At 45.8% G+C, this 16,029-nt stretch overlaps 1 protein-coding gene across 1 annotated transcript; it reads left to right on the forward strand.

Moving 5' to 3' along the window:
• Window positions 1-4,027: 4,027 nt before the first annotated feature.
• TESMIN (testis expressed metallothionein like protein) lies at window positions 4,028-15,403 on the forward strand (the record flags this gene model as incomplete). Its single annotated transcript, XM_079708039.1, has 5 exons — window positions 4,028-4,504; window positions 7,922-8,080; window positions 10,375-10,495; window positions 12,337-12,413; window positions 15,308-15,403. 5 exons carry the CDS (start codon window positions 4,028-4,030, stop codon window positions 15,401-15,403), a joined length of 930 nt encoding a protein of 309 aa, XP_079564165.1.
• Between the last annotated feature and the right edge of the window lie 626 nt (window positions 15,404-16,029).

Genomic DNA, 16,029 nt, shown 5'->3' on the forward strand with positions numbered 1-16,029 from the left:
AGCACTCAGACTTACTTGGGCTTGTCTCTCAGGTTTTAAGTGTTTCAAATGTAATCACTGCTAATCCGTGCAGTTATCAATGCAATTTTATATTCCCTAAAAGGAGGAAGAATGGGTTTTTATTGTACATGTTGAAAGCAGGGGGTAGGAGTATGATGTATTTAATTGAATTTGGAATAAGCCATAGTCTTAACGGAGCTGTGGTCTGAATTTGTTATCTTGAATTGGCCATTGCATGTAAATACAATATGCTTTTTTGGATAAATCTTAGAAATGCAGTATGAATGTTATCATTAATAAAAACATTAATTCCAGTCTACCACAGTATTGCTTTCTGTCTCTTTTGTTATACTGATAAGGAGGCTATAGGTCAAGTACCAGGCTCAGGCACTTGGGACAAAGGTGACCAACCAAGATATGCAGAAAAGGCCTCGGGTTGGGCAGTGGACATCGCTCGATTCACACACCTGACAGAGAAGGGTGGCTGCTAAGAAGGGCTGTGGATTTTGCTGTGTTCATTTGTGCATCCTCACCCTTGCCCCGGGGCTTAGAACAGCACCTGACACATAATAGGTGCTCAGTAAATTACATGAATTCTGTTTTCTCCACAGTTCTTATTGAACACCTGCTGTATGCTTAGCTCTGTTCTAGGCACTGGGAATACAGCAGGGACCCCAAAAGGTTCTGGCTGTCGTGGAGATCACATTTCACTGGGAGGAGGTTGAGAACCAAGGAAACCTCTCAAAGGGTCTTAAGGGTTCCTGGGCACTTTGTGTGTGTGTGTGGGTGTGGGTGTGGGTGTGGGTGTGGGTGTGTGTGTGTATGGCGGGGAAGAGTAGCTGGCTTGGGGAGGAGGCTGATTTAGAAATGGGTTTGGGGGAATTCCCTGGTGGTCCAGTGGTTAGGACTCCTCGCTTCCTTTGCAGGGGGCCCGGGTTCCATCCCTGGTCAGGGAACTAAGGTCCAGCAAGCTGCGTGGCCGGAAAAAAAAAAAAGTGGGTTTGAGCTGAGGCCTGAATGACAAGACAGAGCCGGCCTTGGCCGATCCAACAGGGTCAGAAGAGCATCTGGGAACTGCAGGTGCTCAAAGGCTCCAGGCCTTTGATCCTGCCCAGCATGGTGACACACAGATGGCCATGCACGCCTGACCCATTGGGACTGTTCACTAGAAATGTCTGATGTGTGAAGGAGTGAACGGTACGGCCAGGGGGTTGATGTGCTTCTCAGGCTATTCAAGCTCTTCACGGTTTTCCACTTGGGTTCTTCAGTTTATATTGCCTACAGTTTGGGAAGCCTGAGTTGCATTCTCAGGCCTGCCCCCAAACTCAGCTGAGTTCAAAGAGATGTGGCTTTTCCAGCCATAAAATTAAGGAGATCCACATGCACAGGTGTATGTTGATCTCCAGAGAAAGGGCTGAAAAGATACACAGCAGACTTCACAGGGATTCCCTCTTTGAAAGGCAGTGTGATTGTGGATGGTATGGAACCCAAGGGAACTTCAGCTTTATCTGTAATATTTAATTATTTCGGTAGGAGGGCTTATGTACTGTACAGGTCTTCATCGACTTATGATGGGGTTAAGTCCTGATAAACCCACAGTAAATCAAAAATGCACCTAATAAACCTACCCTACCAAACATAGCTTAGCCTAGCCTACCTTAAATGTGCTCAGAATACTAACATTAGCCTACAGTTGGGCAAAATCATCTAACACAAAGCCTATTTTATAATAATGTGTTGACTATCTCATGGAATTTATTGATACTGTCCTGAAAGTGAAAAACAGAATGGTTGTTTATCCTTGTGATTGCCTGTCTGAGAGCTGCCCAGCCTCACTAGAAGGGAGCATACATATCCCTAGCTTGGGAAAAGACCAAAATTCAAAATTTGAAGTATGGTTTCTACTGAATGTATATCACTTTCCAACCATCATAAAGTTTAAAAATCCTAAATGTCCATTGACAGATGAATGGATAAATAAGATGTGGTACATATATACAATGGAATATTACACAGCCATTAAAAAGAATGAAATAATGCCATTTGCAGCAACATGGATGGACCTGGAGATTATCATACTAAGTGAAGTAAGTCAGAGAAAGACAAATATCATATGAAATCGCTTATATGTGGAATCTAAAAAAAATTAAAATGATACAAATGAACTTATTTACAAAACAGAAACAGACTTACAGACTTAGAGAAGGAATTTATGGTTACTGGGGGGAAGGGTGTGGGGGAGGGATAGATTGGGAGTTTGGGATTGACATGTACACACTGCTATATTTAAAACATAACCAACAAGGACCTAGTATTAAAAAAATCCTAAATGAAGGACATTCTGTATAACTAAAGAAAAAATCTGTCCTAATTTTAATCTGAAGAAGCCACTAAAGCTTTCTATGGAGTCCTGCCCTATAGATCATAGGCACACAGGAAATGAATTCTCCAAGAACTGGACAGTATTTCAAGGCAAGTATGTTTGCAATGAACTAGTGGCTGGGAATATATTTTAAGTCATTCACATGGTAGGAAAATTCCAACAGTGAGAATTTAATTACATTATGTTCTTTTAATGTCAACTTTTAATGTCCCATTATAATTTTTCAGATAAGAAAGTCCCAGCAACTTAAAGCTGTGCCTTAAATTTCTGGATTGTCAACTGCAGGTGCTCAAAGGTCCCAGGCCTTTGATCCTGCCCGGCATGGTGACTCACACAGATGGCCATGCACGCCTGACCCATGGGGACTGCTCACTAGAAATGTCTGATGTGTGAAGAAATCGCAAAATTTTCTTGCGATTTCTTGAACGCTGAAGTGTACAGCCGAATAGTGCATAGTGCTGGTGTGCCTTGGTTACTACTGTTTGATTTAGGAACGTATTTTTTCAGTGAGATTAGAAAGCGAATGCATTACTTTTTTGGGGGGGGGTGGGGCCGCGCCGAGGGTCTTGAAGGATCTTAGTTCCCCAACCAGGGATTGAACCCTGGGTCTTGGCAGTGAAAGCCCGGAGTCCTTGGGTTGCTTACATTGCTCGAGGGCAGAAAAAATACACGGTCAAGATTAAGGTCTGAGGTCAAGCCAGGGAGTCCCAGCCAGCGCTGCCTCAGACTGGCCTGGGGGTTTCTGGTTCCCCACCTGAGCCTGGAGCTGCTGGTCCTGGGAGTGTCCTTCCCCGTCCACCTCCCCTCAACTGGCCGGTCCCTGACCTCCGGCCCCGACTCCGCCCAGCTCGCCCCGCCCACCACCCTCCAGCACTGTCACGGGGGCCGCCTCCCCCGCCCCCATCCCTGCTTATCCCCTCGCACTTCCGGGACCCGCCCATGCCCCCACTCACTTCTGCGCCCCGCCTTCGCATCACCCCCAACCCCTCCCACCCTCTGACCCCGCCTCACGCGCCCCGCCTCCGCCTCGCCCTGGCCCCGCCCACCTCCGCGAGCCCCGCCTCCGCTTCGCCCCTGGCCCTGCCCCAGTCCATGGCCCCGCCTCCTCCCCAACCGTCAGTTGCTCGGCCCCGCCCCCGCGCTCGGCGCTCTGCCAGCTCCCGGGGCCACAGGTGCGCCGTCTGAGAGGCCTAACTCGGCGCCCCTCCGGTGCCTGAGACCCCGGCAGCCGTCGGGTTTCCCCGCGGTCCCCGGCCCGGCCTCGGGTCTGCAGAGGGGAGGGGGACGGTGGGGCCCCTAGTCAGCCTCGAGGGGGCGGCGGGACCCCCTCTCCAGTCGTTCCCGTCAGGGGCGGCGGGACCTCCAGGTCTGCCCCTCGAGAATGACGGACCCCCGCCCCTTTCAGCCCCAGTCGGCCGGTCGGGCCAGCAGGGCCCCTTCTCCGGTCGGCCTCGCCGGTGGGGGGTGGGGTGGGCGGGCCCCTTAGGCCGGCCTCTCGGGAGCGGCGGGCCCCCCGGGTCGGCGGCCGGGGCGGGTGGGGGCCGCCGCCTGACTGCGCCGCGTCGTTGCAGGTGTGCGGTTCCCGCCGGATCCCCCTCGCGCCGGGTGCTGGGCGATGCCCGGGCCCGGGTGCCCCCAGTGGACATGGAGGAGGCCTCTCTGCTGGGCGATATGTCCAGCCCCGAAGACGAGATGGTGATAGACCTTTTCAGCGCCGAGAGTCAGTTTGTTCCGGAAATCCTTCCCCTGAAAACCCCGGTGGCGGTGACGCAAGAGGCAGATGAGTTCCACGTCTTCAAAGACGCGTACCTGGGCTCCGCGGACCCCAAAGAGCCCCTGCTGCACGCCTTCAACGCCCCGCTCGGCGGGGACTGCGAGGGCAAAGTCAAAGAGGAGCTGCTGGAGGATGAGAACGAAGATGAGGAAACGCTCGGGGAGAACCCGAGTCTTCCCAAGCTCAATCCCCTGGAAGACGCCGTTCTTCCCGCCGCCCAGCAGCCGCAGGCCTACAACCTCTACTGCCTGTCCTCCCTGCTGACCCCGCACAGGAGTCCTGCCGTCGGGCCCCTGGGCGCCTGGGCCAGGGAAGGAGCCGCCCACCACGGCGTCCTCATGATTCCAGTAAGATCCACGTCGCACAGTACCCCCTCACCCCTGCCCTAGTGGAGACGGGAGACTTCCTGCTTCTACCAAGATTTTTCTCGTGTCAGTAGCATCCCTGATCGGATTCACTCATTCCCAACAGGGCGCATCCCTTGCTAAACGCGAGATGCATCACCCAGCCAAGCCATTCTACCTGGAGGTGAATTAGGTCCTTGGTCCCTGGTTCAAACCTGGCCTAACCCGGCAGAGATCATACAACAAAAGAGGAGGGAAACAAGTAGACTTTTTTTTTTTTTTTCAGCCAGGGAGCTTAGCCCGTGCCCCTTACAGTGCAAGCGTGGAACCCTAACCACTGGACCACCAGGGAAGTCCCTAGAAAGTTTTAAAAGCAGCTTTAGGAAAGAAACCCTAGTGTCTGTGAAAACAAATGCAGTGGGAGTCTTCACGTGCTCACCTTTTACATTTTTTCCCCTTTAGATTGATAAGGGTTGTAATTCACAGCCAGGACTCACAGTTAGTACTTGTGTTTGGTGAGCCTTGAAATCAAGGTGTTAGAACTTCCCTCTGCTAATAAGTGGTTGTTCCTCAAGCGTATGTAATATAAATCAGAGTCTACATGAATTCATGGTAATTGTCAGCCAGCTACCCTCTTTTGCTGTGGATAACTACTGGCAATTTTCTGCTTTGTTCTTATTTGTTTATCTTTTTTTTTTTTTTTTTTTTTTGGTACGCGGGCCTCTCACTGTTGTGGCCTCTCCCGTTGCGGAGCACAGGCTCTGGACGTGCAGGCTCAGCGGCCATGGCTCACGGGCCCAGCCGCTCCACGGCATGTGGGATCTTCCCGGACCGGGGCACGAACCTGCGTCCCCTGCATTGGCAGGCGGACTCTCAACCACTGCGCCACCACGGAAGCCCTTATCTATTTATTTTGAACCTGGACACTGGGCAGTGAAAGCACGGAGTCCTAACCACTGGACTGCCAGGGAATTCCCCTTTTCTGCTCTGTTCTTGCTGAAGCTAAACAAATCAGTTTTTAAAGGAAACAAAGGATCTGTAAGGAAATGTGTACTGGCCCCTCAAAACGATCTAGTTTGGAAAACTAGATTACTCAGCTGTTAAATCATTTTCGTAAGTCATAAATTAAGCTTTTGTGGAACATTTCTGAATTGTTGAGCTGGCTGGAGCCTGACTTTGTTTGCATATCATAAGCCGTAGCAGCAGGAGCTTAGATTTCTGTTTTCTGGTGTTCTTTGAGCATAATCACTGCTCCTTAGCGCACAGGAAAGGTGGGGAGGAGAGGCTGAGGCCTAGAGAAACCATGGAGCATACCTAGTCCCACCAGCTTTCAGCTGGTACAGAGGTCTTCCTCGGAATCTTTTTCAGATGGCTTGTAATGTCAGACACTCCATTTTGCTACCAGACCAAACGTGTGTCCCAGCACCTTTTGCCTCTTGGTCCTAGCACCGCTCCCTTCCTGTACCAAGGGGACTCAGTGAGCATTCACCAGAGCAGGAAAGGAACTAGCTCATGTTAAAATAGTAAATTCTCTTTAAATGTAATTCAATTTTAACAAAATAAAGGAGAGACTATTTGGATGCTATTTCTTTGGTTTTTTGAATTTTTATTGACAATTTCCTAATTCACTAATAAAATGAAGAAGATTTAGCATGGACATGTTTGTCTTTTAAGCAGAGTGGAATTATTTTTCAGTAAATATTCAGGGTCAATTGCTAATTTCCTTTTTCTAGAAATTCATTCCCACATATTGACCTCTGTTTATTCTGTAAAAATAGGATTTTACTATACTGTACGTAGTTCAGATATCAGTTGCATGGAGCCGAGGAATTGATATATTTACTGTATAAGTATTTGTTAATTACAGGGAGATAAGTTAAATCTAAACTTTGATGATGTGGGACTTCCCTGGTGGTCCAGTGGGTAAGACTCCGTGCTCCCAATGCGGGGGGCCTGGGTTCCATCCATGCTTGGGGAACTAAATCTCACATGCCTGCCGAAACTAAGAGTTCCAGCGCCACAACGAAGATCCCACGTACCGCAACTAAGACCCAACACAGCCAAAACAAATAAATAAATAAATAATTTTTTAAAATAAAAATAAACTTTGATGATGTGTACATGACAAATTCCCCAAAGCAGAAAGCAGAAGAAAATTGAAAACTTTCTACGTTCCTATAAAATTTGAAATATCTAAATAAAGTTATAACTTGAAATATAGCTAAACTTTCCTCTGTCTTTTGAAACATTTATACCTAGATGCTAGTCTGCTGTGCTAAGGGATTTGGCAGTCCATGAAAACTATTAATTGTTTAGATCCCAGATTTTAAGTTAGACGATCTCCAAGTTTGGAGTCAACACCCACACTTTGAAAGATAGTTGTCTGTGCTGTGATTTTATATGAGGTCTTCAGAATGTTACCATAGAATCACTCTTCTTTGAAGGACTTTATGACCTGCCTCCTGGCCTCTGGGGAAGCTCACCTGTACTCTCTAATAGGCAGTCTGGGCAGGTGGAGGTTAAGGAGGGGAGGGAGAGGTGATGTGAGTGCAGGTTGACTGCTGCTTTCCAATCCTCCGCACAGTATCACATCTTAAAAAGAAGCACCCTGATTTTAAAACACTTAACTCTAATGGTTATTATTTTTTTAATCATCGAGACTTTTTAGTTTTTAAAATTCTGTTGATTTTCAGTAACATCATTGGAATCTCTCCCTATTTTTGGTAATTTTGCCGGTGTGTCACTGAGTCGTTGCAGAGGATAGCTTAAAAACAAAGTTAAAGTTGGCAAGTTATCCCCTACCCTCACTGTTTTCATGTTAATTATTGTCCTACCATTCAGTTAGGGAAGCTCTACTATTTATAAACATTACTCTAAATACATTGTAAGTTACAATATAAATATTACTAAAACATCAGCAAGGATGTCAGGCTTCTTGATGAAAAAGCCAAACAACAGACTAGAACATTAATACAACCTAATGAGCGTGCTCTGAAAGTGGCAATAGAGGAGCACCATTTCACACGGTTTTAAGGAAGGTCCCATGAGGCAGCCAGCTCCTTTGGAGTAGGGGGCTGTCGAGGAGCTCAAGGGGCAGCTGACCAACTGCACAATCTTCTCAAGTTACTTATACTGTGTTTTTGAAGCAGCAAGAGGGCCACATCAAAATCACATCTCCACACCTCGTGGGCAGATGGTCCTTGTCCTCGGGGGTCCTTGATCCCCAGTGAGGCTGGTCAGAGGACTTGTCACCCCATCTTGCTGCCCCAGAGAGAGAATAATAGTCAGGAAGAGAGGACACTAAGAGTAAGGCTGCTCTTTACTTTAAAAATGTAACTTCTACAAAGAATTTTCTGTATTATGCAACTGTAAAGTACAATGGCCAAAACGTGATTTCTAAACTAACGTTTGCTTTTTTAGGTTGAAATCAAGGAAGCAGATGGTACTATCACAAGTAACAATCTGGAGGAAGCAACTTTGCAGAACCCTCTGGCCCAGGAGTCCTGTTGCAAGTTCCCAACCTCACAAGAAGCAGAGGATGCCTCTGGCTGCTCTCAGAAGAAAGACTCTAACCCAACGGTAATTATGCCAAAGAAAATGTGTCTGACTAACATCATATCAAATGTTTGACCCTTACCATTACTAAGTCAACAGTAATATATTTTCAGTCATTATTTTTCATTCTGTTTACTTGTCGTATCAGCATTTTGGGTTGTCTTATCTATGAAAAGAGGGATATAATTAGAGCCTTTCTAATGTTTCTGTCACGTCTAAGATTCTCATTTCTACTTGATCTTAACAAATCAAACAAAGATTAGGACACCGCTCTCTTTGTTAAGGAGAGAAGCCATAAGTGACATCAGTCCATGCAGACCCGTGGTTGGCCCAGGAACGGGGCAGCTGGCTGAGCTGCATGGTTTGGCATGTTGCTGGGCTGGTGAAGCTCCAGTTCTGTGGCTGCAGCACAGAGGCTGCTTTCCTTCCTGCCTGCCTCCAAATTCCTAATACTAACTAACACGCATGTAAGATAGGTAATCAGTAACATTTGTGGTTTATGCGATATTTTTGCATGTTTGTAATTTCATTTAATCCTCTATCAACTCTGTAGTGTACGCATTGTTTTTATCTACATTTTATGGATAAGAAAACAGAGATGTTACATAGTCTTCTTGTAAGTGGTACGTTGAGGACTCCAGGTCTCGGTGTGGTGAAGACTGGGAAGTGGGGGAGCTAGGGAATCCAGCCCCAAGCATTCTTTTATTTATTATTATTATTATTTTCTTTTTTTATTTTTTTTGCGGTACGTGGGCCTCTCACTGTTGTCGCCTCTCCCGTTGCGGAGCACAGGCTCCGGACGCGCAGGCTCAGCGGCCATGGCTCACGGGCCCAGCTGCTCTGCGGCACGTGGGATCCTCCCGGACCGGGGCACGAACCCGTGTCCCCTGCATCGGCAGGTGGAGCCTCAACCACTGCGCCACCAGGGAAGCCCCCAAGCAGTCTTTTAGCAGAGTCCGGAGAACCAACATTTGCCGTCCCCCTATCAGCTCTTTATTCCGATAAAGGAGGCCTTAGCCCTAAGGCATATACTTTAACTAGAAAATACTTGAAAATGAGCTCATCCTGAACTTTGGCTTAGCTGTGGCATACACCAGTACTCGCCTCTGTCCATGGTTCTCCTCAGGCCCATGGGTTCTGAGAGCAGAGCTTTTCCAGGACACCTGGAGCAGGTGAGCAGGATGAGAGCTCCTCCAGTTACACCAGCCTCCTGAGTAATGTTAGAACGCTCCCAGGAGGGGCAGGGCAGAGCCCAGAATTGTGCAATAAGCAGAGGCCTGGAAAGTCCACTCTGAGCCTTTCCCCCCCAGTTTGTGCACCTGTGTGTCTGTGGCTATAACTTTATCCTCTACATGCAAATAAAATTCCAATCAAACATGAATGCTGGCCTCTTATCCAATGTCAGGATGATCTGAAGGTTTGACCCAGTGGTCAGCACCTCATTAACGTAGGCTCTGTGTGTGTTATTTTGGTAACGTTGATCCTTTATGGTTATTTGGGTTTTCCTGTCTAGGAAACCCAAAGGCAACCTAACAGCAGAAGCCATAGCTTCTCTGGGTATCTGTGGTTTTACCATCAGAATTAGAAGCTATGTGCAAGCAGAAACAGTGACTTCTCTCACCTTCATGTTCAAGCTGCATCGCCGTGGACGGGGCTGACGGGTGTGGCTGACCGGCCAACTCACCCGGCTCGCTGAGGACGTATTTATGGTCGGAGCCCAACTAGGTGATCTTAGGGTTAACCTTTCTAAACCGCACTTGTAGGAAATGAAATAAGTGGGTATTTTAAAAACACCCTACATGTTAACTAATAACATGTGCATGTGGCAGGAAAGAACAACTGCCGTAAAACTGACGATTATTCTAAGTATCTGGTCAGCTACAGAGGTGGAGTCAGCGGGGCAAAGTCCTTCGTATAGTTCACTGGACCTGAATGGGGCCGGGGCTGGATCGGCACACTCTCTCCATTTACGATGACCACGGAGTACGTGGACAGGTGACGGAAGCTCGGGCTCACAGTCACCTGTTCCCTACCCTAAACCTCAAGGGCCAGACACCCGCAGAGAAAGGCATGAGCAGGAGCTTCTCTTAACACACTAACCACATCTCACAAGACATTTCCCAGGGGTTTTGCCCTGTGGTGCCTCCAGAGAGCGCATTATCGCAGGGTAGGAAACTGAGAACATGTCTATAGTTTACCGCTCTCCATGAAAACTTAAATTCTGGATTAAAACTGTGTTCTCAGATTTAAGTTTACTTAGGTTCATATTACTGGATATCTTTTGCAAAATGAAACCTGATCATTATTTTTCATTTTAGGTGATATGTCAGTTGAAAGGGGGTACACAAATGCTGTGTATAGACAATTGTGGCACAAGAGAACTAAAAGCACTTCATTTGGTTCCTCAGTATCAAGACCAAAATAATTATCTACAGTCAGGTACAAAGTAAATTAATAGAAAACTATGTCATATATCACATGGAAGTTGGTAAGTGACTATGTTTGGCTTTGTATAGAGAGTAAAAGTGAAATTATCAGTGAGGCAATTTGGCAATCCCCATAGCCCATGAGTGAGCTAAGAATAGAAAACAATATCTTTAGAGATTAATTTATGTACATTGTACTGACAATCTCAAATTCTTGGATAGCTGTCCTCTCCTTCTGCTAGTTGCAGAGAGCTTTGTGATCCTTGTACAACTTGTAGTACAAGTAGTCTACTTGTACCCATGAGTGCTGTGGCTAGAGGTACCTGGGTTGAAACATCAAGCTTTTGCAGATTGGGCGGCGGGTTGACTGTTCAGATGTGGTAAAAACTGCATATGTTTCAACGTAAACGTTTTCATGTAGTCAGTGAAAACTGCCACTCTGCTTTAATCACCATGAGTTCTGAAATGACTATATCAAATGCTGATTTATCTGCCATTCATTTACTCAGAAACGTCTTTAAACTGGTGCATTAGCAATAAATGATCTATAAGTACTTGACTACCATCAAATGACTTAGGAATGATTAAAGAAAGGCCAAATGACACAGTTTTAGGATTGTGTTTACAAAGTTTAGACACTAATACTTGAAAACTGGACACCTATGTGTACTGTATACATAATTGCGTTACTCTAAATCTTGGCCTAACCGGAGCCTCTCATTATCAGATGATTCACCGACCTTGTCAATAATTTAAATCAGTATTACATCCAAATGTCATATCAATGGGCCTTTGGAGCCCAGGGCAAAAAGAAAGAGTGTGACTCCCAATTCCATCCTGGTAGTCTCTTTACCCAGGGACAGGGAACATGCCTTTCAGACATTTACTTTTCTATGGTGCAGAGAGCCTTCAGGAGCACTTTGCTGCACCCCAGCCACGGCTTCTCTGGCTCCATTCCCTGAGGGTCAGAGCTGCATCTGCTCCTCTACAGGCAGAGAAGGGTTCTTTCCTAATTCCCTTCCTTCTGGAACACGACAAAATCCTAATGCCTTTAGATCACCCACAGAAGGAAGATTTACATAATGCTCTCCAAGTCTATTTCCTTGTCATGTCATCATAACCGCCCCCCCAGCCCAGTCTCCTTTGTTTTGCTGTGTACACATTAAATATCACCATAAAATAAATGCATTCTGTTACTGAAGTCTTAAGGTAACATCACTCAAAGGATGCACAAGTCTGGAGCAGGAAATGTGTTCAGCTGGTGGGCAATCAGGAGACTAAGACACATTTCTCCGGCCACTTTGACTAAAACATAGTGTTTCACAGGGACCTTAGTGTCTCAGGGATGTTTTGCATGGCACCCTGAGGCCAAAGAAGTACCTATCGGTTCCAGTCTTAAGTAGTTTGGTCCCAGTTAGTAACCATTTGAAGAAGAGTGCAGGTAAATTGAAAGTAGTTCATGTGGCGTCCTACAGATGGTGCTGTGCTCTCCTTGAAAATGTGACATACCTAGTGCGTCCCTGGTGAGTTTGGGGCAGCACTGGAGGGCACCTTAGCACACAGTTTGGGAACCTGGGCACTGACAACATTTTTTAGCATAGCTATCCCTGGAAGCTCGAGTGAAGTAGCATTATGACAAAGCAAAAGGGTGTAATAAGTAAAAACAACAACAAAAAAACCCAAAAACATTGACCAGAAAGGTTTTATAGAAAACATAAATAGGATCAAGATAAGTGTCAATGACTCTGCACATGTTAAACTGAGGATACATGATCATTTTTGTACTTTCTTCCATGTGCAAGTGGAAGAGGAACAATATATGCTATCAATTAATTGTAATTGTCTTCCTTACAGATGTCCCTAAACCCATGACTACTTTAGTAGGAAGACTTTTGCCAGTACCAGCAAATTTAAATCTCATTACACAACAAGTGAGTCATTGTTTTAATAAAAAAAATACAATAGGGCATTCTTGTCTCTTGAAATATCGATGGTCGAAGTTTTTATTACTCGGAAAATATAATTTATCCTCCATTTCACAATCAGCAGTGAAACCAAGTATCCAGTACCTTCACTACTGTGTCAGACACTGGGTGGGAGTAATGGAGTGAGTCTGAGAGCCCATTCTCTGCCGGCCCTGTGAGAGTGCCCAGCCCTTTCCTATAGCCTCTGAACCCTGGTTCTGTGCCATTTGCTGAACATGTCCTTTGCGGTCCGGTCCTGCCACCCATTAGCATATACCACCCACTTGGTCTAGAATGTCTCTCACCTTCCTCAGTGTTAGGGAAATGCTCTTTAAAAGTTTAAAACGCTTTTATGATTACACCATAATATGCATAGGTTAAATATAATTATAAGAAAAATGTGCTCTTTTCCTTAAGTCTTGTTTTTTTTTTTAATTTTTCAGTTTTGACAGTCCAGGGTTGTATTTTTTAAAATTAATTAATGTATTTATTATTTATTTTTGGCTGCGTTGGGTCTTCGTTGCTACGCATGGGCTTTTCTCTAGTTGCGGCGAGCAGGAGGCTACTCTTCGCTGCGGTGCACGGGCTTCTCATTGTGGTGGTTCATTGTGCAGAGGTGGCATTTAAAGCCACGAGACTAGAGGAGATCTCTGAGGCAGTGGGTATAAATAGAGTGAAATATTTTGCTGAGTGAGTAAATAAATACTTCTCGAATGATCCATTAGCCAGGAGGGTCAAGGAGTTAATCAGGGCCGGAGATGAGTGTCAGCCTGATGCTATGAGCGCCTGATGCAGGTCTCTGTCGATGCTGCACGTAGGCCTCTACCTCCTGGCCTCCTCCACACCACCGGCCTTGTTTTGCTAATGGTTTCAGCCCCAGTCAGCAAGGCACACGTTGGACTTGCTTTTCTACCACTGAGCTCGTGCACTGAAAGGCCCCTTTGGACCATAGTCTCCCTCTTTCTGCTCCTCCCCTCTTTTCCTTGGCTGTGTTTAGACCTACCTCATTTTGGCTCCCCCGACCTCTTATCCAGTGTGGACCTTGGGGTAATTATTTTAGCAATGCATTTTCTGCAACCCTAGAACCCCTGGCTTCCTTGCCAAACCCCAATTCTGTATATTCTTCAGCTCTTCGCTACTCAAAGTGCGTGCGGTGTGTGGACCAGGAGCGTGGGCATCACCAGGAAGCTTGTTAGAAATGCAGGATCTCGGGCTCCACCCCAGGCTCACTGACACAGAATTTGCATTTTAGCAAGATCCCCAGGTGACGTGACGGGGAAGCACCCTCTTAGGGTTTATTTCTTCCATCCTAGGCAGTTCAACATTGCCGAGGAAAGTCATGGATTCTAGTATAAAGCTGCCCTAGATTTACCACCTACGTAGTACTGAAAAGACATCTCTCTTTCTCTGCTTTACTTTGGGGCTAAATAAGCAAAGGAGAAAAAGAGCAATTGTATTTGGTTTATGCAAAGAATTGTCTCAACCCCGAGAGCTGTGAAATCCTTTCTTCAAAAGAATGCAAAACTTTGGACTGCCACCTGGAGACGTTGGCCCAATAATTAGGTAGGTGTCTGGGTGACTGCAAAGGAAACAGTTGCAGTAACCTGTGAACACTTCCCTCCAGTAAAGTGAGTGAGAGGAGAGCAGAGCCCCCCAGCTCTCGGCCAGACCCAAGAGGGCGGGTCCTGGGAGTGACTCCTCAGTGGGACTCGGGGTTTGGGGTGGGGGGTGGATTTGTAATGAAGGAGTTGGACCCAGAGTGGTTTCTCAGTGTCTTCAGACCCCAACAGGGATTACACACAATTTAAAAACAGGCAGAAGAGAGAAAAGAAGGAAGATGAATAAAATGCGTTTTTCCAAGACCATGCTTTTTCTTTCTTTCTTTCTTTCTTTTTTTTTTTTTTTGGCTTCACGGCTTGTGGGATCTTAGTTCCCCAACAAGAGATTGAACCTAGGCCCTCGGTAGTGAAAGCGTGGAGTCCTAAGCACTTGACCGCTGGAGAATTCCAAGACTATGCTTCTTAAATAAAGCTTATTTTTAAATATCAAGTTTTCAGGGAGGAAGGGACAAGGATAGGATGTTTAACTGTGATATATACAAATAATCTCAAAACCTAAATTTATTCAACACTTTAAGTTTCTTCAAGCTTCTGATAAGAAGAAAATTAGGTCAGTGTTGATTTTGCTACCCTTTCCTTTCCCTGTGAGCCATGCTAATGGATAATATAAAGGAAAATGAGAACGGAGAAAGCAAAGGACATGGATAATGCAGAGATTATGACATTGCTTTTGAATTTGTTAAAATTGACTACAAAATTTTTTATGACTAGATGAAAAAGTAATGGTTGCCAATGAGACTTCAGATGTCAAGATCTCTTGTGTTGTACTAAGAATATAATAATAATTAAAGAACATTTCTAGCTTACAGAAATTTGTAGTTGAATTTATTTCACAGTTTGTAGTTCATCAAAATGAAAAAGATGCCCATTGCAATATCGCCGGCCAGCCAACTGACAGCTGTGTGTACTGCTTGCCAGCTTGTGGATAGCCTGGCCCAGAATCCATAGCCCATTTCCGTCTCTGTCCACAGTCAGGGCTTCCTCACCCCAGGGCATTCTGTGGTCAGGCGGGGTGAGATGACTGGGCTGGGCTCTTCCCACTTCTGCTAAAAAGCCTCGGCTGGAACCTGCTCAGGTGTTAGCAGAATCATGGTGGTAATAAGGCCTGGATGAATGTAAAGGGATTGTGATGTAAACCTCCAGAAGAAAAAGAATCATTTTTAGCTGTACCTAGGGGCTGACAGGAATGAACTTTCAAAATGTATACTAATTCAGATCATGCTTGCTTTTGACTTTACACAGCTTGATAATGGAGCCTTACCATCCGCAGTCAACAGGTTTGCTTCCCCTTTGGGATCAACTCTTCCAGGACCACCCAAAATAACTTTGGCTGGGTAAGGATTAAAAGCAATCAATTGTCACTTACTTTAATGTAAAAGTTTAAGAGGCTCTTGGGTACATTTGTGATTTTTTTTCCTGAGTTTTAAAATTAGCTTTACCTGCAAACCTTTATGACTTCTAAAATATGACGTTTATATTCAGCAGTGCACTAACAGTGTTGCTGCGTGTGTCTGGTTTGTGGTTGCTGGAAAGACTGGTCTGTAACCTCCATTTGCTTCCACTCTCCGTCCACCGTCCGCTGTCAGTGTTTCAGAGGCTTGCTGCCGTTCCTAGCTCTGTCTTGAGTTCACATTGATTTAAACTTAGCTGCTCTGTTTCTTTTTTGCTGTCATCAACATAAGTAATGGTGTGGCAGTCACTTAGTGTCACTTAATGTCGACGGCAGTCTTTGTGTGCCTTTATGGCTGCCTCTGCCCGCTGCCTTCCCTGTTCTGTCAGTTCACGTTCAATGGCACGGGCTGAGGCACACGGCCTCCAGGTGGACGTGGCTGCTCTTACCTGGGGACTCGTCTTGCCATTTTAAAGTCATGTCTATAATTGTAACTAATTAAACTAACCAAGCTGGTTGAAACTCTTTGTGGAGTTAACGAGTAACATTCATGTGCTATTAGTAGATGGGGCAG

This window comes from Hyperoodon ampullatus (assembly GCF_949752795.1).
Source record: "Hyperoodon ampullatus genome assembly, chromosome: 7".
Taxonomy (NCBI): domain Eukaryota; kingdom Metazoa; phylum Chordata; class Mammalia; order Artiodactyla; family Ziphiidae; genus Hyperoodon; species Hyperoodon ampullatus.